This window comes from Anopheles stephensi, chromosome 2, assembly GCF_013141755.1.
Source record: "Anopheles stephensi strain Indian chromosome 2, UCI_ANSTEP_V1.0, whole genome shotgun sequence".
Lineage (NCBI taxonomy): Eukaryota > Metazoa > Arthropoda > Insecta > Diptera > Culicidae > Anopheles > Anopheles stephensi.
Genome location: NC_050202.1, coordinates 2588892 through 2615984, shown reverse-complemented (window position 1 = coordinate 2615984; position 27093 = coordinate 2588892). Strand labels below are relative to the sequence as shown.

General features: G+C 46.5%; 2 protein-coding genes across 6 annotated transcripts; both read left to right on the top strand.

Annotated features, from left to right (window-relative positions):
• Positions 1-377: 377 nt before the first annotated feature.
• On the top strand, positions 378-11667 carry LOC118504911 (uncharacterized protein DDB_G0271670). 3 transcript variants are annotated; one of them, XM_036039983.1, is made up of 8 exons: positions 378-576; positions 2781-3510; positions 3603-3719; positions 7485-7694; positions 7791-7877; positions 8027-8180; positions 8786-9151; positions 9212-11667. In XM_036039983.1, the coding sequence occupies exons 2-8, from the start codon at positions 3490-3492 to the stop codon at positions 9979-9981; spliced, it is 1725 nt and encodes a 574-aa protein (XP_035895876.1). In that variant the 5' UTR covers positions 378-576; positions 2781-3489; the 3' UTR covers positions 9982-11667. The 3 variants fall into 3 exon arrangements, with proteins under 3 accessions (XP_035895876.1, XP_035895874.1, XP_035895873.1); XM_036039981.1 differs by having other exon boundaries at positions 1955-3510; XM_036039980.1 differs by having other exon boundaries at positions 378-3510.
• Positions 11668-13251: 1584 nt separating this feature from the next.
• On the top strand, positions 13252-27013 carry LOC118504909 (serine/threonine-protein kinase BRSK2). Of its 3 annotated transcripts, none has more exons than XM_036039977.1 (13): positions 13253-14555; positions 15187-15272; positions 15404-15544; positions 19106-19256; positions 19338-19553; positions 19635-19834; positions 20003-20358; positions 20427-20600; positions 20685-20843; positions 20987-21153; positions 21224-21580; positions 22066-22199; positions 22491-27013. In XM_036039977.1, the coding sequence occupies exons 1-13, from the start codon at positions 14346-14348 to the stop codon at positions 22564-22566; spliced, it is 2427 nt and encodes an 808-aa protein (XP_035895870.1). In that variant the 5' UTR covers positions 13253-14345; the 3' UTR covers positions 22567-27013. The 3 variants fall into 3 exon arrangements, with proteins under 3 accessions (XP_035895872.1, XP_035895870.1, XP_035895871.1); XM_036039978.1 differs by having other exon boundaries at positions 14346-14555; positions 22069-22199; XM_036039979.1 differs by lacking the exon at positions 22066-22199 and having other exon boundaries at positions 13252-14555; positions 22491-23096.
• Positions 27014-27093: the final 80 nt, after the last annotated feature.

The following is a 27093-nucleotide window of genomic DNA, read 5'->3' as shown; positions in this document are numbered from 1 at the left end:
AAGGTTTGCGAGAATCATGTCAGCCATGCTCCGGTGCATGCAAATTAACCCCGGTGCGTTTACGTTTGCGATGATCTTGGTGCCGGTCGAGATGAAAGAAAGACCGCAGAAAGGAGTATGCAAACAGGGATTATCGCCACCAGCAGGACCAGTACCAGGACACCCCCAGCGAGTGAGCTCGCTAATTTTGTAGTCGTCTCACGTCACGTCCGGAGAGTATCGTCGGGTGTCGTGTGTTTCTGCGACGACAATCGTCAACAACCGCGGAAAGTCGGGAAAAACTGTGAGCACAAAGAGAGAGCGAATTGCTCGAGAGAGCGAACTCAGCTCATCCGCAAAACGTTGGAGCCTTCTCCAGAGTATGCCCGTACGCCTCAGTCTCAGTCTCTTTCGCTTTCTGATCGCGCTCGGTAACGAAGCTAGCGTGTTCCGGCTTTTCCGGGCTTTGGTCGGCCCCGGTTGGGGTTGGTTCAAAGGCTGTTTTTTTTTCATTCACCTCACTATCATTCTTCCTGGAAATTGTGCGAGGAAATCGAAATAGAACAACAAAAAAAGGTTCGATCGTTTACTTCCTGGGTGAGTGAAGTCGTTTCGCTGCTTGCTGGTGGTGCTGTAAAAAGAGGACTCCACAGTAGAGAAAGGGGTTGATAGCTTGATAAGTGTATCGATTGTGTTTGTGTTGGTATGTTGGTGCTGGAGGATTGGAGTTTCTTGTGGAGCTTTATTTTAAGGCGAAACTCGCCATGGGCTGCTGCTAAGTTCAACCAAACTAGATATACTTCAAGTTGAACCATAAAAAAGCTATCCACAGGCACAAATCTATAACTCTTGATTAACGTAGAATCGTAGTTTCTGCGAGCGTTTACGACTTTCTCCACTCTACTGCTCTACGGCACTCGCGCTGCACGGTGTGTGAGAACTCGACCTTCTGGGTCTCGGAAAAGCCAACAAAGCGCACAAAACAAAAAGAAGCATATCGCCAGAATCGACCTGTGTAATGTGACTTTTCGGCAACCATGGCAACGGAATCGGGTTTGTCGTCGGCTTGTCTACTACCACCCGTTGAAAGCGACGTCGAAGAAAACAACCAAAACGCGTCACGTAGCTGTCACAGGCATGAAGTTCCGGAGCTTCTTTGTTGTTAGCCTGGGGTGAAATGTAACGACAATACAACAACAGATGGTTAGCGATAGTTGCAGTTTGGATAGTGTTATCTACACTGCGAGGTTCGTTTTCAGTGTGGTGAACTTGCGAGCGTGATTGTTGATCCTGTGTATGTGTGTGTGTGTGTGTGTGTCTGCGTATTATCACAGAGGTCAGGGCTCCCCGAACTCAGCTCAGCTGACGGTGTGTGGAGCCGTGTCACACATTGTTTACGCCCGTGGTAGTCGGGCAGTCGCATGATTGCGCGTGTTTTCGAGACGTCAAAAATGTAGGGAGCGTCACCTGCCATGCGAAAAGTGAAACAAATCATCCAAACAAACATCCTTCGGCTGCGTACCGCCAGACGAGAGCGTGGCGCCCGGCATTGGTGAGCGAGCGAGAGCCGAAAATGGCCGAAAGCCATTATTGTAGCTCCTGTTGCAATGGCTGTACGGTCATAAATTCCGGTACGCTCTCCGAGGGCTCCGTGCTTTGCTGGCACGATCGGAGCCGTGTTCCGGCTGTCCCGGTGGGAAAAGGCATCCGCACGCACTTTCGGTGCGGTTCGTGCTGCCGAAAGTGGACCGACATTCACCGCCACATGCCGTTACATAATACGCACCTAAAGACGGTGTTCGGTTGCATTCACTACATGCCACCAACTGGCGACTGGTGGAGTGCAAGTGTGGCCAGGTCGTCCCGATGAGTTCTGACGGGCGTTTCAGGGAGACCTGAGTGTGTGCATGAAACGTGCAAGGAACGTCGTCACGTTTTGCGGGTTTAATGGTCTAATCGGCTTTGGTGACGACAGCTCTACGCATCATTGGAAGGGATTAGAGAAGTGATAAAAACCACATCTACAAAAACTTTGATAAAACGTGCAAAATATCAAAAGAGATTAAATCTGATCGGTGCGAACCAGTGAAGTGAGATGATTTAAAGAAAGGAACAAAAAGAGTTAAAAAGAACTATGAAGTTTATAAAAGCATTATCAAACTAAGCAAATGCTGTGAAACAAATAATATCAGTAAAACAAAACGCAAAAGACACTAACACAAACGAGTTCTAAAGTATTGTGTCGATTCCGCTACTGGTGACCGCTTAGAGCTCGAATCAATACCGAACAGAAGAGGAAGCAGAGAAGGCAAAACGAGATTTAATCTCGGAATCGACAAAACACACTGGCCTGGAAGTAACACACCCATTGAACCATGATTCCGGGCGTCACCGAAGCGCGGCACGCCAACCAAGCCAAGCAGAGCAATAACAGCAAAAAGTGTGTAAGTAAGTAATTAACGTTTGGAGAACCTGGTGCCGTGGAGTGAAATTAAAAGAGGCAAGAAAAAAACGAAGGGAATCAAATCAACTGAAAACACTATCATTGGCCTCAGTGAAAACATGTTTGGTTGGTATTACTGGTTGGGATGCGTACGGTGAGCCATATTTGTGATGTCTTCATTCCTCGTGGTGGAGTCCTCGAGGGTTCCCGAAATATGGAAATACAGCTATAAAATGGGCGCCACCCGTGCCTCGTTTATCTACGGCAGAAGAGTTAGCAAATAGAGACCGTTCCGAACGCTCCGGTGAGCAAACAGTGCAATAATCAAAATATGTCACAACTTCAACTTCAAACACAGCTCAGTTCCAATCAAGCCGCGCCCGCGTGTTTGTGTGCGCCTAGTGAAGTAATATCATCAAAAATCGGGCACGGGAAGGCCGCGAAGTGCAAGGGGGCGGTGGTGTCAATTTAATAAAGTTTGTGATATTGGTTTTTGCTCCGTGTAACGCTGGGCTAAACGTAACCATCAGCACCGCCAGCACCACGGTCGTGGGGGCCATCATGGTTACGTTAATCAAAAGCAGCCTGTTGGTTGCCTCCGGTGCTTGCGAATCAAAAAATGTGCTTTAGTGCCCGAACCGGACGATGTTAGTGTTAGTGCTTCCGGCGGGGTACAAGCGACGACGACCCCGTGCCCGAGAACGATGAGCCGATGACAGGCGGTGTCAAACAGAAACCGAACCGAAGATCGGACCGGGTTCCGCACCCGGTCGCAGTCGCTTTTGTGAATCCGTCGATCGACGAGTGCGAGTGTCAAAGTGAGTCAAAGATTTCCGGCCACGGGTGTGCGCTGCCTGAGTGTGGAGAGGCAGTAAAGTAACTGGCCTCATTTGTTGAAATTCGTTGTTGCTTGTTGCTTGTTTGTTGACCACGTCCAAGTGCTAATAAAACAGAAAGGAAGTATATCAGTAGCTAAGTTTATAAAACAAGGCAAGACCCTACCTTGGAGCCATCCAACTACTGCTTCATATCGAACCGATACAGGACACTGGAGCAAAAACAGCAAGATGGGAAATGGCATGAACAAGGTAAGGCGGTCGGGAGGTTACTGTTCCACATGCTCCACATGCCCCGAGACTTTGGTACGGAACAGAATTGATTTCATTAAGGCTTGTTACAGGTCATGCCCGGGTTGTATATTGGCAACTATAGGGACTCAAAGGACTACCAGCAGCTGGATCGATATGGGATTACGCACATTGTCTCCATTCACGACAGTCCTCGACGCTTTCATCCAGTAAGTGTACGCTTGATGCAGTTGATTAGTCCTTTCCATTAGCTTTAAAAACTCTTCTCTTTTTAAACACAAAAAAACGGTTGGATGGATTAAAGCGTCACTGCGCCCAAATGTATGCAATTTTTTGTAAAGTATCAAGGGTTTAAACACTAAGAGGATTTAATGGCTTTTAGAGCCAGCGATCAATCTAATCCTAGAAGTTATTCAGGCGATTCAATAATAAGAAAGCTTTAGGACTTTTGAAATCATCAACCAAAGCATTCTAGAATTATCAACAGAATAACTTGAGAAATGTTTGTCAATCGCTTAAGAAATGCTTATTGCATACCTTTAGGCTCCCTTAACTCATTTTTCCCCCCAGAAAAATCGGGTGAACCTTATGCTCAGTCTTAACAGGTTTTTTTTTTTTGGGTAAATTGTACTGAAATTCTGTCGTTCGGCTTTCACATTTTCACAAAAGATGTGGAAAAGATAAATTAGAAAACTATCCAGAACATGACTTCCAGACGTGCACAATCAATAGATCTATCCGACTTTTCTCTCACAAGTAAGGAAGTTCATTCGTTAATTAATATAATGGACCCAATTATCACACGCTTATCAACGGTAATGATTGATTGGGAGAAACGGTGCCAAAGCGAGCCGTCATCGTACAACAACCGTGGTGAGCATGTGGGCAGCCAACGAAAGGACTTCGGAATCGGTGTGAGGGTATAGCTTATTCAATAGATCAATACCGTAACATGAGGAAGGTGGGTTGGAAAAAAAGGAAAAAAAAGCAAGTTCTGTACCAACCGACGATTCATAACCTCCACCCAACTAAATGGATGTGTTTTATGGAGAAAGTTGTTTGTCTACATTTGTAGCGATGGGAGGGAGAAAACGAAGAAGCAAACACCATGCAAACTATTTGATCACCGGCCAACAGGGCCGTCCTTTGATGGACGTGATCGTAAACGGGTAAGATAAACCGGGTTGCTCCATTTCCGACGGAACGGTGGAAAGTTTTTGTTTCATGCCGAAAGTCGTTGCCTCGCCCTGGGGAGGGAGAAAATGTTTTATTTAGACCGTGATTATGGATGACGGCGTGATAAGTTTTTGGTCCAGGTTTTGTAGCCTATGCTAAAGAGCTATTAATTTATGCACTTCGGGAACGGTGGGACACGTTATTGCTGGGAGAAAACCGGGGACGACGAGTCTAAATCAAAGACCATGAATTAAATATTGCTGCCCGTTGTTCTGTCATTTACATGGCCATGAATACGTGCAGTTGATCGAATAGGAAAGGTAAACATCGTCCTAAACGAAGTTTACCTTGTCGAAAGAATAACCGAAAGAACCGAGTACGATTTAATTCAGCCTGAAGGTATGCAATACGCATAACAAATTTACTTTCTTGTGGTGTGGCGCACCAAACAAGGACAAATATTGAATCGTTAAACATACCTCGCTACCAAACAGGACTCTTGATGACTCAATTTGCTTTCAGTAGCCACACTCTATCCATAAATGCCAGTTCCGTGAGGTTTGATAGGTAGAAAGTTACGCTCTAAAAATAGAACTCAAATTGAAGCCTGACCTCATAACACTTCCAATATCCTGGAAGGGAAGTCCCAAACATCTCAAGATATTGTGAAAGATTCTGACCAGTTTTACTGAATAGCTGAAATCTAGAATTGTTCATTAGTTATGCTCACACCACTCAGAACGAGCCCATTCTCTCGGGTTAAGTGAATGGAACGCTTTTACATAATACATCATCGTTTTCGGATCACTCCACAAGACATGTTACCTATATTGCCACCCTCAAAGAAAAGGTAACATGATTTACTGTACACATCAGCAAAGGAAACTGATGTTTGTTTCCGTTTTATAGATCTGGAAGGACTTCACGCCGGGTGGAAACAAAACCTACGAACGGCTACTCTTGTGGTGTTTGTTTGAAGCGTACCGACCGTTGTTTGGTTATCTTGCAGCCATTATGTGTCCTCCCGACATTACGAAGGACATTGATCAAACTTTTGTGTGCCAGGCTCAGCACGAGCCGTCCAGAAGGTGCAAAGTGTGTGGGAACACCCACGGAAGGCACAAATCCCATAATCCCCCGATAGGGCAACGATTCTACATCATGTAAAATGTCTGCATATGCGAAACGAATGGAAGAAGACCCATCCAACCCCCCCAGTGTTCGAAGGCGGAAGAATCCCGTGTCCCGGGTTGCCCGTATCTGTAGTGTGCTCAAGATCTTCGGATCTAATGGGATTCCCATTTTTACCGACACCAGGCACGGGATGTCCTGGAGTCTGTGGGCCTTTTATCCGTGTTTCCCATGAGCGTTTTCCACTCTGTTCCCAGAATTCTGACCACTTTGTGTCGTAAGTCCCGCTCATCAATCTTGTTCGCTTGAAAGCTTCTCGTGTAGTGGCGTGTTGTACAACGGCCACCGCGAACCGGTTGGTATTTTTATAAATTGCAAAATTTAATAATAAAAAGCGTCTCCATTAAGTGCCTGGGCAAGCCTTTTGGCAATATCGCAAAGTCGTATCCGCAAATATTTTGCTTCATCATCCGTTTTGCCATTGCAAAAAGTTCCCGCTCCCAGTTCGTCAGGCACTTGAAGGAGCAGTAGCTCAGAAAGCATGTCGATGGCATTTCGTGGTGCTGCTGAACATTGCTCTGCAGGGCGTTTTTTTAATCAATACCCGCTCCGGACCACTTTGCGTGACACAGATGTTATATGGGGCCGCACGGGATGTGGGTTATCCGCTGGCCACCCGGCCCCCCTCAAACCACATACTGATGGGATTTTATTCTTTTTCGTGTGCGAATACAATTTTCTTGCTCCCCTTTTTATCCTTTTAGAACACACGATCGACTCCGTGAACGGGTCACGACATTTTTCCTGATAACCACAAGCAATTGCGCTTTTGTTGGTGGCCGTGAGGACATTCGTGCGGTGAATCATCGACGAGTCTTGAAGAATTTGCTGGAAGTAAAGTTATTTGTCCCGTAGCAGAGTTTGCGAGATAAGGGTCCAATTTTAGCCGGTAGGTGCTGGCCCCGGTAAATTGGAGCAAAAGTTGTTGAACAACGAAACCGAAAGGCTTTACTGAAAAACTACCTTCTACCACGGTATGTCTCCCAAGGGTGCTCTGTAGGACAAAAGTTTTGTGAAAGGTGTTTTTTCCATAGGCAGACATATGATCTGTGTGGTTTGGTAGTTGGCATACACACACCAGTCTTGAGAGAGAGAGACAGGTGACTAACAAGCTGTAGAACGAGGGTATTAAAATCTAATCTAGTCCGGGAATGTCACTATTGGGGAACTAGGTAGATGGCATAATTAACCTTCACACACACGCTTATGGAAAATGTATGTGGGATCTATGTCGTTAGCTGTCTGGGATGGTTCGAGTTTGTAACTTGTCAGAGGCTTAATGTCAGCTGAGGAAGGCATCACTCTAACTTACTTATAATGGATGTGATTAATTTACATACAGAGAGAACATCATCTACGACGATTAAATATAAAATGCCTGAGTTTATGCAATTATGAGTGTGGGTCAGAATGGGATTTGAGTTGTAAATTGCATACTTTTGGGCGTATTTCTGCATGAAAACGGCTGAATGTATGCAATTTACTTTTTACCTCGAGAAACGTATGATGTCACACGAAAATTGCATAATTTTAGGCCTACTACGCTCTTAAAGGGACTTAATAAACCTATTATTCATCTTCTCATTCAACCCTCTCCCGCTCTCTAGGATAAACATTACCTCTGTGTGATTGCGGCGGACAAACCGGACCAAAATCTGTCGCAATACTTTTCGGTGTGTAATGACTTCATCCACTCGGCCCGGCTCAAACAGGGCAACGTACTGATCCACTGCCTGGCCGGCATGTCCCGCTCGGTAACGGTGGCCGTTGCCTACATCATGTGCGTCACACCGTTGAGTTGGAAGGAAGCTTTAAAGGTAGTAGAAGGAGACACGTTCTTCGAGTTTCGTGCGCGTACCAAAACTCTATCCACGACTCTTGGGGATTCTGGGGCTATCTTCTCTTTCTTGCAGGTGGTACGTGCCGGTCGCTCGATAGCCAATCCCAATCTGGGGTTTCAGAATCAGCTGCAAGATTTCGAAACCAACAAACTGATAGAGGTAGTAAGCCGGGTGCGGCATGCTGGGGAAGGGACGGATATGGCCCTAGTTTTATTTCCCTCTTTGATTAACGTGATAAATCGTTTTGGGGTTCGGTTCATTATTTCTTCCGTATTTCTCCGCGCGCACACACACACACACACCCGCAGGAACGAAGACGGTTGAAGGAACGCTTTCCGAGCTTAGCCCTGGAGTCGACGGATAAGGAGCAGTGTTACCTAGCTTTAGATTACTACGAAGAGCTGCTGGAGAGCAAGGGAGTCTGCGAAGGGCATTGCAAGTTTGGAAAGGACTGTCCAACAGGTGAGTGGGCAGCCGAGAGCAAGAATTATGTTTACAACTGCATTCCATTACACCACCATAAATTGCCCTTAGTTCCTTACATCCCATGTCCGTACTATCACAACGTAACAAGATTTTAGGCTTGTTGGGACCATATGTTCCAATCGTGACCTACTTCCTACCGAAATGATTGTTTTTCCATCGTGCCTTTCTTGCAGACTGCTTTTTACCCGCCAGCACCATAACGCTTGCTTGTACAAAGCTTTATTCATTCATGCGACTCCCAATCATGACATCTTCCCATTGGCTGTGACATGCTCCATCATCCATCTTCAATCTGCCTAGACAATGCAATCACCACAATGCTAACCATTGTGTTTCTATCGGTTGGCTTTTTGATAGTTTTATCGAATCCACTGACGTAAGGATCATTATCACTTATCATCATTACACTATAAATCATCTTCAACCATCTAACCTCACAAAGGCATGCTTTAACCGCACAAACACTGCATGAAAACAGACATTCGAATTTCATTACAATTCGTACAGCGTTTTCGGCTGACGTCAACTATCGTTCGATGGGCAGAAACATTCCAAACATTCTTCTCATGTTACATCCCCAGGAATCTGCCGGACGGATTCCCGCGGTGGTATCAGACCTTCGCGAAAACCGAGTCTCTCGTCGAAGAAGCAATATAACACATCACTCTCAACGTCACCCTCGACCTCGTCCCAGCTGTCGGTACGAAGTATGGGAGCGCCTGCCGGTAGTGGAGCTCAGTCCTGTCCCACGTCGCCCCGCTGCTCGAAGGCGTTGAGCCAACGGCAGGGTTCGACTGGAGCTTCCCGCAATCCAGAAAACCCACGAGCTGCGGGAGAGTATGCGGCCGAAATCGATTTGGGTGAGATATCCGAGCTTCGGCGGAGCAGTAGCATCGTCAGTACCTTTCGTCCTCGAAGCAGCCCGGCCGGGTTGTATTCCTATACGGGTGGGTACGGATTTGTAGGTTCGTTTGTCGCATCCCTAACATGTTTGCCCCTGTTTGCAGGCTCAGCGCCACCGTCCATACACGGTTCGCGGGTTGATTTGAGCGTTAGTGGAGGTACCGGATCAGCCATCTATCTCGGCTCTAGTGGTGGAAGTGGTGTAACTAGCGGGTCTGGAGGAACTGCGGGGAGTGTAGCATCGGCTAGTAATTCCCCTGGGCCTGGGCGTCGTCTAAGTATGCGATCCACACCCAAATCAACGCCTCGCACAACTCCCGAATCATCTCCGAAGGCATCTCCCAAGAAGAGTGCTTCTTCAAGATCCCTAGCAACCACGACCACGGCCTCGGGGAGTACCAATTCTCCGAGAAAGAGCGTGTCCGGTAACGGTGGTCGAACAGCGACGGTTACACCGGCTACGTCCACGCCTCCTATCAATACCAACCCGTGTCCGAAAAAGGAAGACAAGACAAGCAAACTAACCTCAAAAACCACCGTCCCAAGTACTAATGCTAGTAATGCTAGTGCCACTGCTACAACTACTACCACTAGCAGCGTATCGAATAGGGCTGCTGCCACGCGTGCTCCATCAATTGTGATAGACATAACCACAACTACGGCAACAATTACGGCAAGCACGACCTCCAGCAGCAAGCAGGATGTAGCTTACGGACGACCGAACGGAAAGCAGGACGCTACATCCAAGGACACCACCACCACCACCAAGGCTGTCAGCGGTGGTAAAGGCAGCAACACCACCAACACTAATGCATCATCCAAAACAATGGTTGCGAGCAATAATGCTAACAATAGAAGTGTGCGGCAGGACTAGGGACGTCCTTTTCGGGCGGTGATGATGAAGGGTTTATTATCGTTCGAATCGAATCCACTGTTGTTGATGGACGATTGAGAGCTGTCAGTTTGAGCAAATATTGCAAGGGCAACTGAAGGGTTCCTTGCTTCTTTCCCCAAAATCTGACCCGTATCGTTCGAACCCCGAATGTGGGAAAGTTGTTGGATTTCATCAGGGTTAAAAAAATCCCTTTGATAATAATACATAACACAATGCCCTCCGGGATTAGCGGGGTGACGCAAGAAGCTCAAAACTGAAGAAGTAAGAAGATTAGTTAAGCAAAGTGAGGTTAATTAAACTGAGAGCATATACACAAATACTAGAGAAGAAAAACAAACAATCAAAGCGCAAAACCCCCATTTTGAATGCCAGCTAGCAACATTAGGTAGTAATTTTCCGGTTTAAATGCTACAATGTCGAGAGGAGGAAAGTCGAAACCCAAAAAAACATGCTTTCGATGTAACTTTTTTTGTAAATCAAGGTTTGTTCGGTTTCGGTTTACGGTGGTGAAAAACTGAAGAAAAAACCCAATTGTCAGCAGTCGTTCCTTACGCTACATCAAATGGCTCAAGTGGTCACTACGTTACGAAAGGGTTGGTTTTGTGTATCACAAATGTGAGGTTATCAGCGATCCTGGGATAAGAAGACAGTTGATAGGCTAGGTTCTGCTTGATGCTTAGAGAGCTGTTGTTCGAGAAGGGAGCGAAAGTCGTATATCAGTGGCAGTGTAAGGCATCGTTTTTCGCTTGTCGATGTGTTAAGCCTGTATGCATTTAGAGTGACAGCTATGATTGAACAATTATCGAGCGAGAGCTCTAAGCTAAAATGGAAAGGGAATGGAAAAATTTATATCCACGTGTGCGAACGCACTTATATTTACACTGATCAGAAAAAGAAAAACACTCGCACGTGTACCGTTCGAATTGGAACGTAAAATTAAACACATCAACCTTGGTAACAAACGGATTCCGAACCCATTGGCGCATATTGGCATCCTTTTGATTCGTACAGTACGGCGGCTTGTTATTGTTGGGGCTCGTTAAGCGTGGGCAAAAGCAAAAGTTGAACAGCTGGTTGAAGGGTCAAAGGTTTATAGGGATAGCAGTGGTAGGCTTCTAGAGCATCGAGCAGCAGAATCGAACCCGCTTAAGGTGTTGCTATATCGTGCGTGAATGCGATTTAAAATATTTAATATATACACATACCTGCGGCCATTTTGGTTTCCCTTTGCAACATCCTGCTCCGTTATGCTAAAAAAGGGATAGATTTGGAAAGTGGAGTGGAAAACCATATATATAATAGACAACTCATACCGGTGACGATGATAATTGAAATGCAATAATTACAAGTTGGGCTAAGAGAAGATGGTTTGTTATGACCGGTGTTGGTCGGGAAGATGGGCAGTACAAAAGCTGTACAAAGGATGTTGATGATAGAAAGGATAATATTTGCTATTGATGGACGTTAGGACGTTGCGTTGGTTAGGGTGCGAAAATCCCAGGTGGAAGAATGCATGCACACATCCGCACATGTACAGGATGAAATGATATATTTGTATTTAGCTATTTTATAAATTTTATTTTGATATATAAAACAAAACAGAAAACCCGAATGCGTGAAACCGTTCAAAAATAAAGCTTATACCGAAACAAAGTGAAAGAGAGAGAGATAGAGAGAAGGCAATTATTTCAGCACAAATATCGCCAAAATAGCATCCGAATGTGTATAATGAAAGAAATGATACTTAATTTGATAAAAAAGGAGATTTGCTACTCGTTGTATACACTGTAGAACGAAAAACATTTAAATTTTTGGTGAAAAATACTAACATCGCGAAAATGCGCCTAACTGTATGTAATTTCTGATGTGTATACTGATTCAAGAAAAAAATGTGTAAAGGCGCAATTTCTTGGATATAATCTTAATAGAAATTTCTAAAACCTCCTACTGCTATCTTCAGGATTTATCAGTCGCATTTGTGAGTCTTTTTTGAGCAAATAATCGGGCTAAAAAACTTCTTTTAAATTTGTTTGGCTGATTTTTTTTATCATATGCTTGCTATTGGTTATACCGAATAAAGAGCAATGCCAAGCAAGTTATTCCAACCTAACTAACATTTGAATATGTTATTTGGTTTGAATTAGATTAAATTCAATGAATAAAAGAATTTATTTTGTTACAAAATCTCAAGACACGAAATCGCGCCTAAACGTATGCAATTTGTAGTGACTTACCGAAACCACGCAAAATGCGTAATTTGTTTTGCCATGATTTTACTAAAATTCGTGTTTCCTATCAATAATAAATGTTTCTGATGTTCCTTCACAAATAATTTTAAATAAATCAAAACCTTTCCCTTTTCCAATCTCGGTACAAACATTATAATGATTAACAGTGCTGTCGTTATTTTACACACATTGTTACAGCGATATTTAGATTGGCCCTTCTAATGCATGCTAAACGGAGCAATTAAATTAATCCTATGCGGGAGAACACACACACACACAGCGCATTGTCCTGCTGGCTAATAGCAGCAATCAGTCACGCTGGTCAGACTGTAATCTTTGTAACGGCTACAGCGCAAATCTTTGTTTGCTTTATCACGTGTGTTTGTGATTTTCTAATGCCAGTGAACGGACAGCAGGACAAAGCGAGTAAAACAAAAGCAATAGCAATTAAGTACGTTGACTAGTATTTTAAACATATTTCTGCTTGCCAAGGTGTATACATATACAGGTGTACTATTTTCAAAACCAAAACAACTCACGCTTGTGTTTGCATTACATTATTTAACAAATTTAATGAAAGCCGCCCATTCTACGCTGGTTCACTTAAAACCGTGCCCCATTTTCTTCCCCGAAAAGATGCCGCCATCGATGATGATTCATCCCAAATCTGCAACCCCCTATTTATTTACCAAGGCACCAGAGCCAGTGCCAGAGCACACTTGACGTTTTGTGGCAACCCCTCGCCGAACGAAAACAACCTTTCAAACACACAGACACGGAATCCTATGCAGGACGTGAGTCGTCGGCAGTGTGCGTCCGTCCTGGAGAAGCAAGGAAAAATTGCGCTTCCTGTCAAAACTGCAAGTGAGCAGTGAGTAGTGAGCAGTGAGCCAAAGCGAGCGGTGAACGTACGCACATGCGCAACTATCGGGTGAGAAATGCGAAGCTCTCACGCTCGATTGCTCACAGCGCCTCGGTGAGTGTAGCCGCCGCGTGAGCCGCGCTCGGTGAGATGTATCGATTTTTCAAAAATCGGAATGGTAGCGAAAACGGAACACTGCTCTGTCGCGTGGTAGTGTGTCGCGCAGCAGTACAAAACGCACGTCTCTGTGTGTGGGGCCTCCTAGCACAATTCTTTTTTTTGTTCGCGTGTGCGGAAAATTTTACAGCGACCTTCCTGTAATCGGTAATCGATTGGGCGGTGGATATGCAACTGTGCTGTGTGTTGCGTTCCCGTGTTTCCGATTTTTGCGAGGACCGATAAAAGTGTGGTGGTAAACGGGCGACCGGATCGAGTCCTAGAGTCAGCTCGGTTGGACGGGCGCTGTTTCTTTGTGAAACCGTGTTTTCGTGCCGTTTGGTCCCGTGCACTGTGGGCGTGTACGTGTGTGTGTGCGTATGTGTGGAAAGGAATTCCTCTTTTCACGTGTGCCATACGTGTGTGTGAAGGTTGATTCATTCCATTCGGTGGCTAACCCTATCTGCCTTTAGCCTCAAGCAGCTTTTACGAGCTTTTCGGAAAGAATCGTCCCCAGTCAGAGGAGTCTTCTCCAGGAAAAGAGGGACGGGCAGAGAAAAGTATGTGTTGTGTGTGTAGTAAGCCACTCAGTTGCGGGAGCATGTTGAGATATCCTCGTGGCTAGGATAGGAGGAGGAATCACTGCGAGCCCACACACCAGCAACGAAAAAAGAGGAGCCAACACGAAACGAAAGAATAGTGATCCATCAATAGGCAGCAACTCGTTAGCGTAGTGTCCGGGTGAGTGAGTGAGTGTGTGTGTGTGCAAGAACGTGAAGTGAAAGGACAACGGTGCCTCCGTCACTGGATGTCCTAAAACGTAGTGCAAGTGAGCCAGTGTGTGAGGGCGCGAGTGTTCCAAGAAATAGTGTTCAGAGCTATAAAATCCTTAGTGTCCAGAAGTGCGCCATGCATACGTGACGCGCCCCACACCACGTTCGCGTTTGTATGCGCGTCCCACATTGCGAGAATCAATTCTTTGGATATCTGTCTGTGAAGCAAGCACGCCGCCAGCTTCGTTGGGCCTCGTCCGTGCGGCAGGCTGCCTAGCAAGAGTCCCTCTCACATCGGCCCGTAGTAGCTCGTTTAGCGGAAGGATGAGTCGCGAGGTGCAGAAAGAAAATGCAACCCCGAGCAGTACGGGCACAACCGAGGGCCACCAGTACGTCGGTCCGTACAGGCTCGAACGTACGCTCGGCAAGGGCCAGACCGGGTTGGTGAAGCTCGGTGTACACTGCGTGCTCGGGAAGAAGGTGGCCATCAAGATTATTAACCGGGAGAAGCTCAGCGAGTCCGTGCTGATGAAAGTAATGAAACAGAATCCTCTATCTTCTCACTCCTCACGCCCATTTGCCGTTGTCTGCCTGTTGTGGTTGCTCCGCGAATATCCCGACAGGAATGCTCCTGCAGGCCTTGCATACCTTGACCAAGGAACGCTTCCCCAGCAATAACGGATTAGCCTCCCAAAGAAAACATATGCGATGTGTAAAAAGTGAAAGAAAGGTTTTCACTTCTTGCCCTTCACCTTCTTTCTGAAGCTGGTCCGATGTCGCTAAGGGTGTAAGAAACTGCGGGGCTTCTTGTCGGACAGTCGTGTCGAAGTGCCGGAACAGTGTCGGATGAACAGGCGGACCATCAACACCAGCAACGAGTTGAAACTTTAATTAATTTTCTTATCCTATTTCTTTTCTCTCCCTGTCAACAACAATCATCACTACCACTACTCGCTCTCTCTCTCGCTCTCTCACTCTCTCTCTCTCTCTCTGGCGTATGGCGCCTGCTGTGATTGGGATGCTATAATGTTACCCTTGCTACCGGTGCTATGCGGGTTGCATACCTTTTGCATATTTTGATCATTTCGGAATTTGTCCGATTCAATAACGCAACTACCCAAAAAAAATAACACCTCCGGACGGATGGCTGAACTTTGGAATCCAGGTCGAGAGAGAAATTGCCATCATGAAGCTTATCGACCATCCACACGTTCTTGGGCTAACGGATGTGTACGAAAACAGAAAATACTTGTAAGTGTTGTGTTCCCCTCCCACGGTGGGTGGCCGAATCGGTCCCTTAATTAGCGCCCTCTTCCTCTACTTTGTCTTTGATTGGTTGACTCGTTGAACTTTGGCCGCCATACCTGTCATCCTCGGCATAGATATCTCGTACTGGAGCACGTGTCCGGAGGCGAACTGTTCGATTATCTCGTCAAGAAGGGCCGCTTAACGCCAAAGGAAGCGAGAAAGTTCTTCCGACAGATCATCTCCGCGCTGGACTTTTGCCATTCGCACTCGATATGGTAAGTATCTCATTATGCTTGGGGTTTTATTTGTTGAAGTTCTCGGACACAGACACACACACAATGTAATAGGGCTGTGACGAGGCAACACATTATTGTGATACAACTCGGCACATTGCAAAACAATGCCTGGAGAAAACTGCTACGGAACTACGGAAGCCAATGGAGACCCCAATATCCCCGACCTTGCCGGCCGAATGGCAGTGAATCCTTACAAAAGTGCTTACGAAAGAGCCGAGTCCACCCGGTGCAAAATGTGTTGACCATTTGGCGTTTGGGCTGTGTGTTTTGCTGGTGGGACTGCTTTGCTACCTTTGTTTGCGCTTCTCGACGGCACGTACAGCGCCATTCCGAGATGGCAACAGATTGTGGACATCCATTTTTCTGCCTTACCTTCCTTCCTTTTCGTCCCAAAACCTCCAAAACACTGATGCCTACCCGAAGGTGCAAGCCGTGTGGTGTCTTTCTGTCCTGCACGCCCGCTTTTAACTTCATAGCGCCTGGCATTATGTAATGCGCACAGCACAATACAACCTCCGGAAAAGGGGTTCCGTAGTCGATATGTCATCCACCGAACGGTGCGCGCTCGAGAGCCGGCGACAAAATAATAACGACACTTGGAACCTATTTTGGAACACCATTGCTTTTCGTTCTCCATTACCGATGTTCGCGGTCCGCGGTCCGCGACCAGCGCACAACATTTACTGCATCTTAATGAGGGTGTCGAAAAGAAAAAACTCCGAATTACCCACCAGGCCACAATTTGCACACCGGAAAACCGCCCGTCAGTGTGTGCTTTTGTGCATAAACCGGGCGAGATCATATGTCCCGGCCCGGAAGTATAGGAGCCGGGTCCGGTTCCGGGTTCGCACCGTGTTCACACAAGGAAAATCTCCACCGTTGGCTGTGTGTGTGTGTGTGTGAGTGAGAGTGATGTGACAAACACACTTCGCCACCTTCCGTCGTTGCGCCGCCATGTGGCGATAGCGCTGGTTGAATAATTGATTTATGATTCGCACTTGTCGCACTGCTTGCACCGACTCGCTTCGTCAGCGGTTGGTCAACGTGCCGATGCTAATGTTGGTGCCAGCACGACGAAAGAGACGACAAGGAAGAAAAAGAACCATCAGCAGCAGTAGAAAAGCTCGCCGGATAAACCGCAGGATTTAACGCGAAAGCGTTGCGTTTTGGGGACGATCGTTTATCGATCGTAAAAAGGGAAAGCAGGAAGCTTCGAAGAGAAAAACAAGCGAAGGGCCATCCAAAAACTCCAATTGAGATTTTCCCATAAAAAGGCACTTGTTGAACCTCCTTCTTTTTTTTGGTTGGAGGGCAATTTTTGGGAGAATTCGTGGGAGGACGAATTGTGTGACGTGGTGGTTGTAGTGTTTTGTGATGTTCTTGGTGTGGGGTTCGCGCGTACACCAGCCGGGGTCAGCGAGCGCGATTAGTTTGGGGACGAAATGAAATTTGGCCAATTACGATGTCGTGCGCACATCATCCCACCCATTCACCAACCCTGCGGGGCGTTTGTTGTCGGTTGAAGTTCGGGAGATTTTCGCACACCGCCGCTGGAAGCGTTTTGTGTTGTTTGCTGTTCGACGAGTTTAAATGTTTTGGCAGTCGGTATGCGGTGCGGCTGAGTGTGTGTGCCTTTATAACACAATTAAGTTGAACATTTCAAGAAAAAGGTTTTCTCCTTCTGGGCTTGTGTGTGGTTTGGGCGCTGTTGGTGGATGTAAATCTCTTTATGGTCCCCTTCTCTCTACCGTCCCTTCCTGTTTAGTGGTGGCCTGGGTGGTGGTTGATAATTTTGGGAAATGTCTTTGAAGTGCAAATCGAGCTTTGAACTTTTAAACAGTGGTCTAGAAGGTTCCCAGACTGATATTGGCCCAATATATTACAAGCGATTCTTGTTTGTTAAAAGTTTTCGTTCCTTTCCGGATTTGAACCGACGAAGAATGGGATCGGTTCCACCAAGCGCGTTTACCAATTCTGCCATGAGACCATACAAAGAATTCGTTCTTTTAATCAGCTTACCAGCCTATCCGCATCGCTACATCTACGGTTGTACTAAGCGCGTCGTTAGCAAAAGGGTTGTAAGAGGATTAGCTTCATCCTGCACGTTCGAGCCTTGGGAGACCAGTATATGTCAATGGGAAATTATAATTTCAATGTGAATCGAATTTCGATCCTTCTTCTTTCCCATGACCGGCACACAAAGACAAAGACCAGTGGTGTGCGTGTGTGTGTGCATGTGCTTTGTCCGTAGAAGAAGCAACTTATACACCAAACAGATCTCTAGAAGCACGCCATATTCCTGCTGAGCAGTTGGCGTCAGTCCGATGCCTGTAGTCAGTGGCACATTCTGTGTCGCTGTAGAACTGTGGAAGCATTTCTACGCTCTTGCTGCGCCGTTGCCTTGTTCGCGGTGTATATGTTTTAATTCAATTTCTAGATCGTGTGCCAACTTTACTCACTGTGTCTTGTGCGTGCATACATTCAGGCGCTTGACAAGGGTAAGACACTAGCAAACACTAGCCAGAGAAAAAAGGACATTTATCGTGCTGACGTATTAAGAGAGTCCCAATCGCCCGATGCTGAGTAAGGTTATGCTGCGTTCCGTTATAACCGATAACATACAGTGGCACAATGCATGTGGGCTCTACTGCGAAAAGAGCAAGGCGACCCGTGTGTAGGTTGACGAACCGGGGTTTTTCGTGTGCGCTGCTAGTGCGAACGCTTGCTACAAAGAAAGTTTAAAGAAACCGTATCCACGCCTCCCGCTAGAAAAGCACCACCCAAGAAAAAAAAGGCACACCAGAATCAACGTATCGGAAATTTCCAGTGCCATGTGAAACAAAGAGTGGCGATTCCCAGGCGCCCAGCGTTGTTAGCCCAGCCATCTTGGCAAAACGACAAACAGCAGACGCACGCTTCGCCTGCCCAGTGTCGGGTACCGTGACCGTCGGCCATTCCGTCGGCTCCTGGCACTATAGAAACTCGAAAAAAAAAATAGAATGCGAATAACTCCTGGCAGCGTTTTAAGCAACGCATTGTCGGAGAAACATTGTCTGGCAGGACCGGTACCGGTATGGACTCTGTGCTCTTGGGGCGGCTGTGATTAAATTAAATTACACTTTATGGCACTTTTGCAGACTCTCGGGGAAGAAATGGAGCGAATGGAGCAAAATTGTAAATGTTTTGATTGTGGTCCAAAACACTCGAGTCAACACAGACTAGCGTGTGTGTGTGTGAGAGAGTGTGTGTCCACCCGCGTCCACGAAGGTGTGAAACGTTAGGTTTACGATTGTCCAGGTAGAGCGTGGAGCTCACAGGGCTTTTAGCTGCATTAAAATTCTATTCGCCCAGGCTTTGCAGCTGGCATCTGCGGAGAGTCCGGGTCAGAATTGGCAGCATCATCTGGATACACCGAGGGTTGGGATTTAAATATTGCAGGTCGTAATTAAATTTCTTCACACGATCGTATTGAAACGGCTGCTCGATACATTTCATTTGTTGCTGACGCCATGTTTTTGCACATTTGCCATTCGGAAACAGCCACCGGGATTTGAAGCCGGAAAATCTGTTGCTGGACGACAAGAATAACATCAAGATAGCAGATTTCGGCATGGCGTCGCTGCAGCCGGCTGGCTCAATGTTGGAAACATCCTGTGGATCTCCGCACTACGCCTGTCCGGAGGTTATTCGGGTAAGTGGTTTGAATTTTGGAGGCACACGCTCCAACTGCGACTGCAACAGTACTAAGTGGGTTGTTTTGAAACGTTCGCAGGGCGAAAAGTACGATGGCCGTCGGGCGGACGTTTGGTCCTGCGGAGTTATCCTGTACGCGCTGCTGGTCGGTGCACTTCCGTTCGACGACGACAACCTGCGGCAGCTGCTGGAGAAGGTGAAGCGGGGCGTGTTTCACATACCACACTTTGTGCCGCCCGACTGCCAGAGTTTGCTGAAGGGCATGATAGAGGTGAACCCGGAAAAGCGACTCACTGTAAGTAGCAGCCTTTGGTCTGGAGATGTCCAAACAATTAATGTGTGTTTCCTGCGTTTCCACTGTCATTGCATCCGCCAGTTGGCCGAGATCAACAAACATCCCTGGGTGACGGCCGGTGGCAAGGGTGAGCTGGAGCTGGAACTACCCATGATGGAGGTAGTCCAGACGCACGTCATCCCGAACGCGTCCGCGGTCGATACGGACGTGCTCAATGCCATTTGTTCGCTCGGTTGCTTCAAGGAGAAGGACAAGCTGATACAGGAACTGCTTAGCCCACAGTAAGTGAGAACGAGGTCAAGCGCGGAAGTTGATTAGATTTGTTGGCCTGTCGCCAGGATACTCGTCCGAATTTGTAGAACCTTTACGCTAGCGCCTAAAAGTATGCACCGGGAGAATGCGAATCAATAACGCCCTTCTTGTTTTTTGTTCCATTTTGCACCATTCAGCCATAATACGGAGAAGGTGATTTACTTCCTGCTGCTGGACCGGAAACGACGGCGACCCGCCATCGAGGACGAGGAGGACGTGCTGAGACCGCGCAACGACATCATCGAGATCGCCGACCCACCCCGGAAACGGCTCGATACGTGCCGAATCAATGGTAGCAGCAGTCTTTCGTACGGACAGATCAGCGAGGGCTCGCCGCTAACCTCACGGCGGCAAACGTTCAACAATGGCCACCGCAGTCACAGTGGTAGCACCAGTAGTGGTAGCCGTCGGTCACCCTCGTCCGTTCCACTGTCACGTAGCTCATATCAAAGTCCAACGCGCGGTGTCGTGGTCAACTCCTCGCAACCACTGAGTAAGCGACAACACTCGTGTCTTCCGTTGGACCGAGCTCGGTTTAATTCGATTTGCCTTGCATTACAGATCAACTCCATCCACCATCATCTCCGAATGCGGCCTCCAACCGACACTCGAACTACTCGCCAAGAAGCAGCACCAAGTCGCAGGTCATCGATTCCTCCTCGCCGGTACACCATCGGGCCAACTCCGGTCCGGCCGTTACGGTTGGTCTGTTTTCAGAAACGGACTCCAACAACAGTGAGTGATCCAGCAACAGGTGCAGGAGCAGCAAGGTGCAGCACCCGCGTACTAAACGATCGCTTTTGTCGCCCTTTCTTTCAGTGACATCATCAATCAATGCCATCCCGGGCTCGCCGATACTGGGCAGTCCACAACAGCTGCAGGCCGTCACTACCGGCAGCCAGCTGTGGAAGACACGACTGACAAACATTAAGAATAGTTTCCTAGGAAGTCCAAAGTTTCACCGTAGAAAAATGCAAAGTAAGTCGAAGTAAATTTCAATTTACTGAATTGCGCCTGAAAGTATGCTTTAAAACGCCCACAAGTATGCACTATAGGTTTATGGTGCGTTTGTACCGTACAATATGAATCTTAAACACGGTCTTATGTGCTCCATTTCACAGTATCAACAGAAGAAGTGCATCTTACTCCGGAATCATCGCCGGAGCTGACGAAAAAGTCTTGGTTCGGGAACCTGATGACGACCGAAAAGGACGAAACGTTCACAGTATTAGTGAAGGGCAAGCCGCTAGCGACGGTTAAAGCTCACCTGATCCATGCCTTTCTATCGGTAAGTGTCGGTGTTAGTGGTCAACAGTCGAAGTGGAGATCTCTATAAGACACACCATTCTCTCTTGCAGATGACTGAGCTATCGCATAGCGTCCTTTCGCCAATGTCTTTCCGAGTGGAGTACAAGCGAGGTGGTACGGGGCCGACGATGTTCCAGCGGCACGTCCGGATACAGGTCGACATCAACACGATTTGCAAGCAGGGCGACGTCGGTGACATGCTGTTCGCCATCACGTTTACGCTCATCTCCGGCAACATACGCCGCTTCCGGCGGATCTGTGAACACATTCAGGCGCAGGTCTGCTCGAAGCGCTACCCTGCGCTGAGCAGTCCGACGAACCAGCACAACAACAAGGTGGCAAACAGTGTCGCGGAAAGTATATCCTGTGGGTCCGATTCTAGCGATCGCATCAACTACAACAAACACGTAAGTAGAGCGTAGTGTGGCAGGAGTCATCCAGTTTCTGAACGTTCGGAAGTCACTACCGCCGGCACTCGCCCGACCAGGAAAAGTGTCAAGTGTCGTGTGCGTTCGTGTGTGAGTTTGTGATCTGTCCTTCCGGTGCCTGCTTCCTTTTCCTGCCGCTCAGAACCAAGTTCACTCTCCCCTTTTGCTCGGTCGTGCGCGTTCGCTTTTAATGCATGCTTTTTTATCCATCGTTCTGTTTGTTTGTTAACCTGTTTTTCTTCTGGGACCTCCGTTTCATCTTCACACTCCGTACGGATTGTTGGTGGACCGATTACACACGCCCTTCCATCATTCACCAAACAAAACAAAACAAAAAAACAAACTCTCTTCCCCAACTGTGACCTATGACCGTCCGGATGTCCGTCACCCTTTCACACGGCCGCTGCTGCTGCTTCCACGTGCTTCCCATCACCCACTGCACTGATGTACCGATTGGGCTTTAGAAGGAGTCTGACATTGAGCAGGAAACGTTCTACGATACGTCGAGCATTGGGAAGACGCGCCGATCGTCGGCCACCTCTTCCAACAAGAACTCGGTATCATCGGATGAGATCGAAATCAAAACCGTACGCTCGAGGTAAGTACTATTGCCAATTGTGTGTGTGTGTGTGCGCGCGTGAGTTCCTTTTTGTGTGTCTATTGTTCTGTTGTGAGGCCACACATTTTCGGTTGCTTTGTTACACGTGTACTGCCTTGACTGAACCGAACGGGGGAGATTCACTTAGGAGAGACTGTTTGGAGTTAAGGTTGAAGAGTGCTAAACGAAAATTCTCAGGACAGGTGTTTTCAGTGTAACTCATCACACGTGACGTAATGTGAGGAAGCCCATTGTTCTAATCTCTACCCCCCTTCTGGCCCACTGTTTTAGCTCGGAATCCACGGAACGTGAGCGGGAACGCAGCACGGAACGGCCGGCGGCCATGTCCGGTAGTGCGCTGGTATGAGAATTATTTCTCTGATAGGATTCAGCAAACAGTGGCCCTCCTGAGCTAGAGGAGGTAGCCGGACCGAATCCTACACGCAACGCAGAACCGCTCATCAACGCGCCGGACGTCGCCGGTGACGCAGACCTTGCGATCGCGATCGCAACTGCCGAAGAAACAGACGATTCGGGCGAGCTGATGGAGCTGATTGCCAACCAAATGGAGATCTGACTATAAACGACGCACTCCCAATGTACGGCCTTCTCAGCGCCTTCTTCCTACATCCTTCCTTTCCATCTTTAAACAGTCCGGGTCCGCGCGGCAGCCCGCCCCGGGTGGTCTTCGCATGCCTGGGCGAAAAAACCGATACCGTTCCAGCAGCCGAACAATCCAATATACTACAACAAACTACTACTAGTGCTACTTCTTACTACTTATCGCTACTACCCAACTAGCCGAGCATCACACACCCTGGACCCTGCGCTGGTCGAGAGTCTCAGCCGGAAAAGGCGCGACTCAGCCGGAAGCAAACGAGCAATCGAGAGCAAAGCTAACAACTACATTTTACGGTCAATTTCGTATATCAATCGCATCGAGTAAACCTAGCATCAACGTAAGCGCTACCTTCAAGTGAGAGTTAAGACACAGGACATTGGAACTCATTTTAAGAGACTCATTTAAGCTAAACTAGAACGAATAGAAACCAGGTCCCCCAAATACAAGTATACAATAACTAAAACGCAACTCTGCAAGGCTTCTCTAAATTCTACGATTGAGTGATTGAGCGCACGGCACCACGTTTGGTTTTTGGAGCAGCAAAAGCAGCAGTACGATATTACCTATATGACGCACAGATAGTCGCTCGGGGATGAATTCTCCACCTTCATCGCCTAACAGACGTAAACGCGTTGGAAGCAAAACTTGATCTTGTATGTCCACGCATCATCGATTTTAGACACCGTTTGTACGTACACACTTTAGCACACAGAACATCTTATCTTTGTGGGCACCGAAAGATGGAAATGAACGATGCAGTGCGGGAAGGAAGGGCAAGGGAAGTGTTTGGTAGAAGAAAATATCTGGGAGACGCAAAAACAGGAAGCTGAAGCAAGGAACTACTGTGGGAAGGACAGGGCAGTGTTGGGAAGAAGACTCGACGATGCAATATTTGTACAGTACACATTGTTGCAATATTGGACGCAGGCAGAGTAAGTCACGTGCCGAAACACGAAACGAAATATATACATACTTTATCTAAGCTAGTCAAGGGACAAACTGCAAAGACAGAGGCAGGTGGTGTAGGTAAGCAGCTAATGCAGGTTAAAGAAACATTTAAGCTACTAGTACTATACTATACTCACAGCAAACACAAAGGACTACCTACTGGCTTTACAAAACAACACAATGGTATTCAATGGTGACACACAGTAGCTAAATGGAGATGGTAATGGAACGTTTAAATGCTCCTTAATATGAAACTACAATTACAGACTAGTCGAACACGGGGACGTCATCTTAACTTGGAATAACATGGATTGTCTGATCCTTTCCCTGACCTCGAGTGCACGAGAACTAACACCCAACTAACCAAAGTCCTTTACCAAACGTAAACCGGAAGTATAAGCACGTAATGCAAAATTTAGTCTAATTGCTGCCATTTCACAACCGGGGCTGAGTAGAGCGGATGTCCGCGCGAAGGGAGTACACTTACGGATAAGATCAACATTTAACAAAAAAAAAAAAAAACTCACAGTTATAGTGCAATTCGTATTCGTTAAGATTAGTGACGCTCGTTCGGCCATACGAGTGGCATGGAGCGTGGCATCCATGTTTGAAAAAGCTTTGCTTTTCCTTTTTTCAGTTTTCCGTTTCCTTCATCTGATGGAGCTGATTTGTAATATAGATAGTTTTTTTTTTGTATCGTTTTCCGGCTTGCTGTAGCATTTTATACAGGCGGTGCAACGACACAAGTATACCGGTAACGCGGAACGTACTAAAAATCAAAACCAGTTGCCCAAAGAAAACCCAAGTAATATTGCAAATAATCTACCAAAACCCACGAACGCTTACTAGTTTTATTGCCTAAACGTTGATAGAATGAAGCAAAACAAAACAACAACAACAACAAAAACTGAAAAGAACGCTATTGGCTTTTTGGTAGACTCAAGTGCGGGGAAATGTCAGCCTATATAGATGGGAATATACTTAATGGCCATCTCATAGGCAAGTAGAACTTAGACTAAGCGATGGGGTAAGATTTTGGGCGTGCGAGAGCTGTTCGTTATTTTCATAGGTAAACGTAATGTCTTGATTTTATAGAATAATCAAAATCACCGTGAAAAACGTTTTTCTCTTGCTTAACGCTATAAATTTAATAGATCTGACAGTTGATTTGTCACTGATGAGAGATACTCATTTACTTAAGAACTCACCCTCATTTTCGATTGCTGTATGTAACACTAGTTCACAAGAACGAGCGAGTTCTTTCACGTGCAGGTTTATGGTGGAAGGTTAGTGTCTTCAGCAACAACGGCTTCAGCTTTTCCGAGGGCTTTCACTAAGGCGCTACTAACAGACGATTAAAGGCTCACTTATGAACGGTCGCCGGTGTTGCAATCGTTTCACTACTGTCCATAGTTAAATCTATACAGGCTATCAAATATCTAGAACCGCGGCAACGCCAACATACCACATTCCTACTAACAAAACGATCGCCATACTCAAAAGTAAGCCATACTGCGTAGATTCTACTGAATCGAACGTTTGACGGTACTCACAGAGCATCCGAAAGGACGTTAGTTATTGGATATCAGAAATCAAAACTTATACCGAGTCGAAACCCAACTTGGAACTTTTTTAACCGCTTTTGTTTAAGTATAACACAGTAACTGTAACGCATGTAACACAGCTAGCAAACGCAAATCAAAACATCTATCCTAACGGTTACAGCGACCCAGTAAACGGAAGGTTAAAAAAAGGGACGAAGAGGAAAATGGAGGTGCGTAATGATGCTTGAGTAACTTTAAGTATACTTTTCTCAATTTCCTACTAAACCGGAGAGCTTAGCAGTTGAGCAGGGAAACCGTGCAGTTTGCAGAATGGAGGTTTGGTGTGTAAGAGGACCGTGATTTTTGCAGTCTATTAAACCCACACAGAGACACTCACGCACACACCCACGCATACAAGTAAAAACTGCCGTAACTGGCGTGTATTGAGAAGGAAAAGAAGTAGACAAGTTGTAAAAAAAGCAAATACTTTCAGAAACTTTGACACAAGATGCGAAACACACTGCTACAACTACTAATACTAACAAGACAAAACAAAACAAAGGTATGCAAACACTGCTAAACGCAAATTTGTAATAAAATAATGATGCTTAAACAATTGTGAGGGAAACAGTAGAACAGAGAATGATAAAGTGTTTTTCTTTTTCAGGTTATAACACAAGTGTCACCATGTTTAAAACAATGTGCTAGTATTGTTTTGAACATGTAGACACCTGCTGTTATGGAACACTGAAATGGCAAGGGCAAAAAAGCGATAAGGAAAAAGCTTGTGCAAATAATATACAGTGCTAGTCGTTATAGTTGTTGCAAACACGAGTGGACAAAATGGCGGTAGAAATACTAAATGAACATATGATCGTCAAAAACGATGTAAGAAAACTTGCTGCTGGCAAAATGCGTGTAAATGGACGAGTTTGAGAGCTTTGCATTATATGGTGAGGGTGTAAAGGCAATAAGGCAGTGGGAGAGGAAGAAGCGACAGGATCGTTGACTTGTAAATGTGAAGAAAGGGAAGGGAAGGGACGCTGGATGTACGTTGTATGTGTTTGTGTGAGAAGAAAAGCAAGACAGGGTATGGCGAACGGAAAGGACAAGCTAAAATAACCAAACAAGCGAAAACTAAAACACACTCACACACCAAACAAACGACAAAATTGGAACATAACAAACATTTCAACAGTAGATAGCACAGCGCGATCAACAGAAGTACTTAGTTCGCAAAACACACCCGATGGCGAGAAATAGGTGAACACATCAAACAAAACATTCACCGGCATTTAGGCGCTCACACCACTACACACATACACACGCGCTGTTGACAGATGGGTGTAGGACACATTTGGGGAACAGTGCATCCTAGCAGAGTGGTAAAGTTATAGAAGCAAAGCAAGTAAAACGCTGCTAATTGTAAAATTGTGCAAAAAAATGGAAACCAATGTTTTTGTATAAATGAACACAAATGACATCCGGTCAACTCGGATGGGTACATAGTAACGGATTCCGTTGAACAGGACGATGACGACCGACCGAAAAAAAAAAAACGACTGTTCCCTCGTCCCCGTCCCCCGCGTCACCGACCGCGACCCCTCTTTGCCAACGGGACACGGGAGCTTCGCGGGTGTGTGTTTGTGTGCGGAGAGGGAAATAATATACAATTTCGAAATACACGCCATTGAAATTAAGTAGTATTGGTTGTTGTTCTCTTAGTACACGAATCACAGTTGGCGGTTGGTAGGTACACGGCAAGCGTCACCGCCTTAGT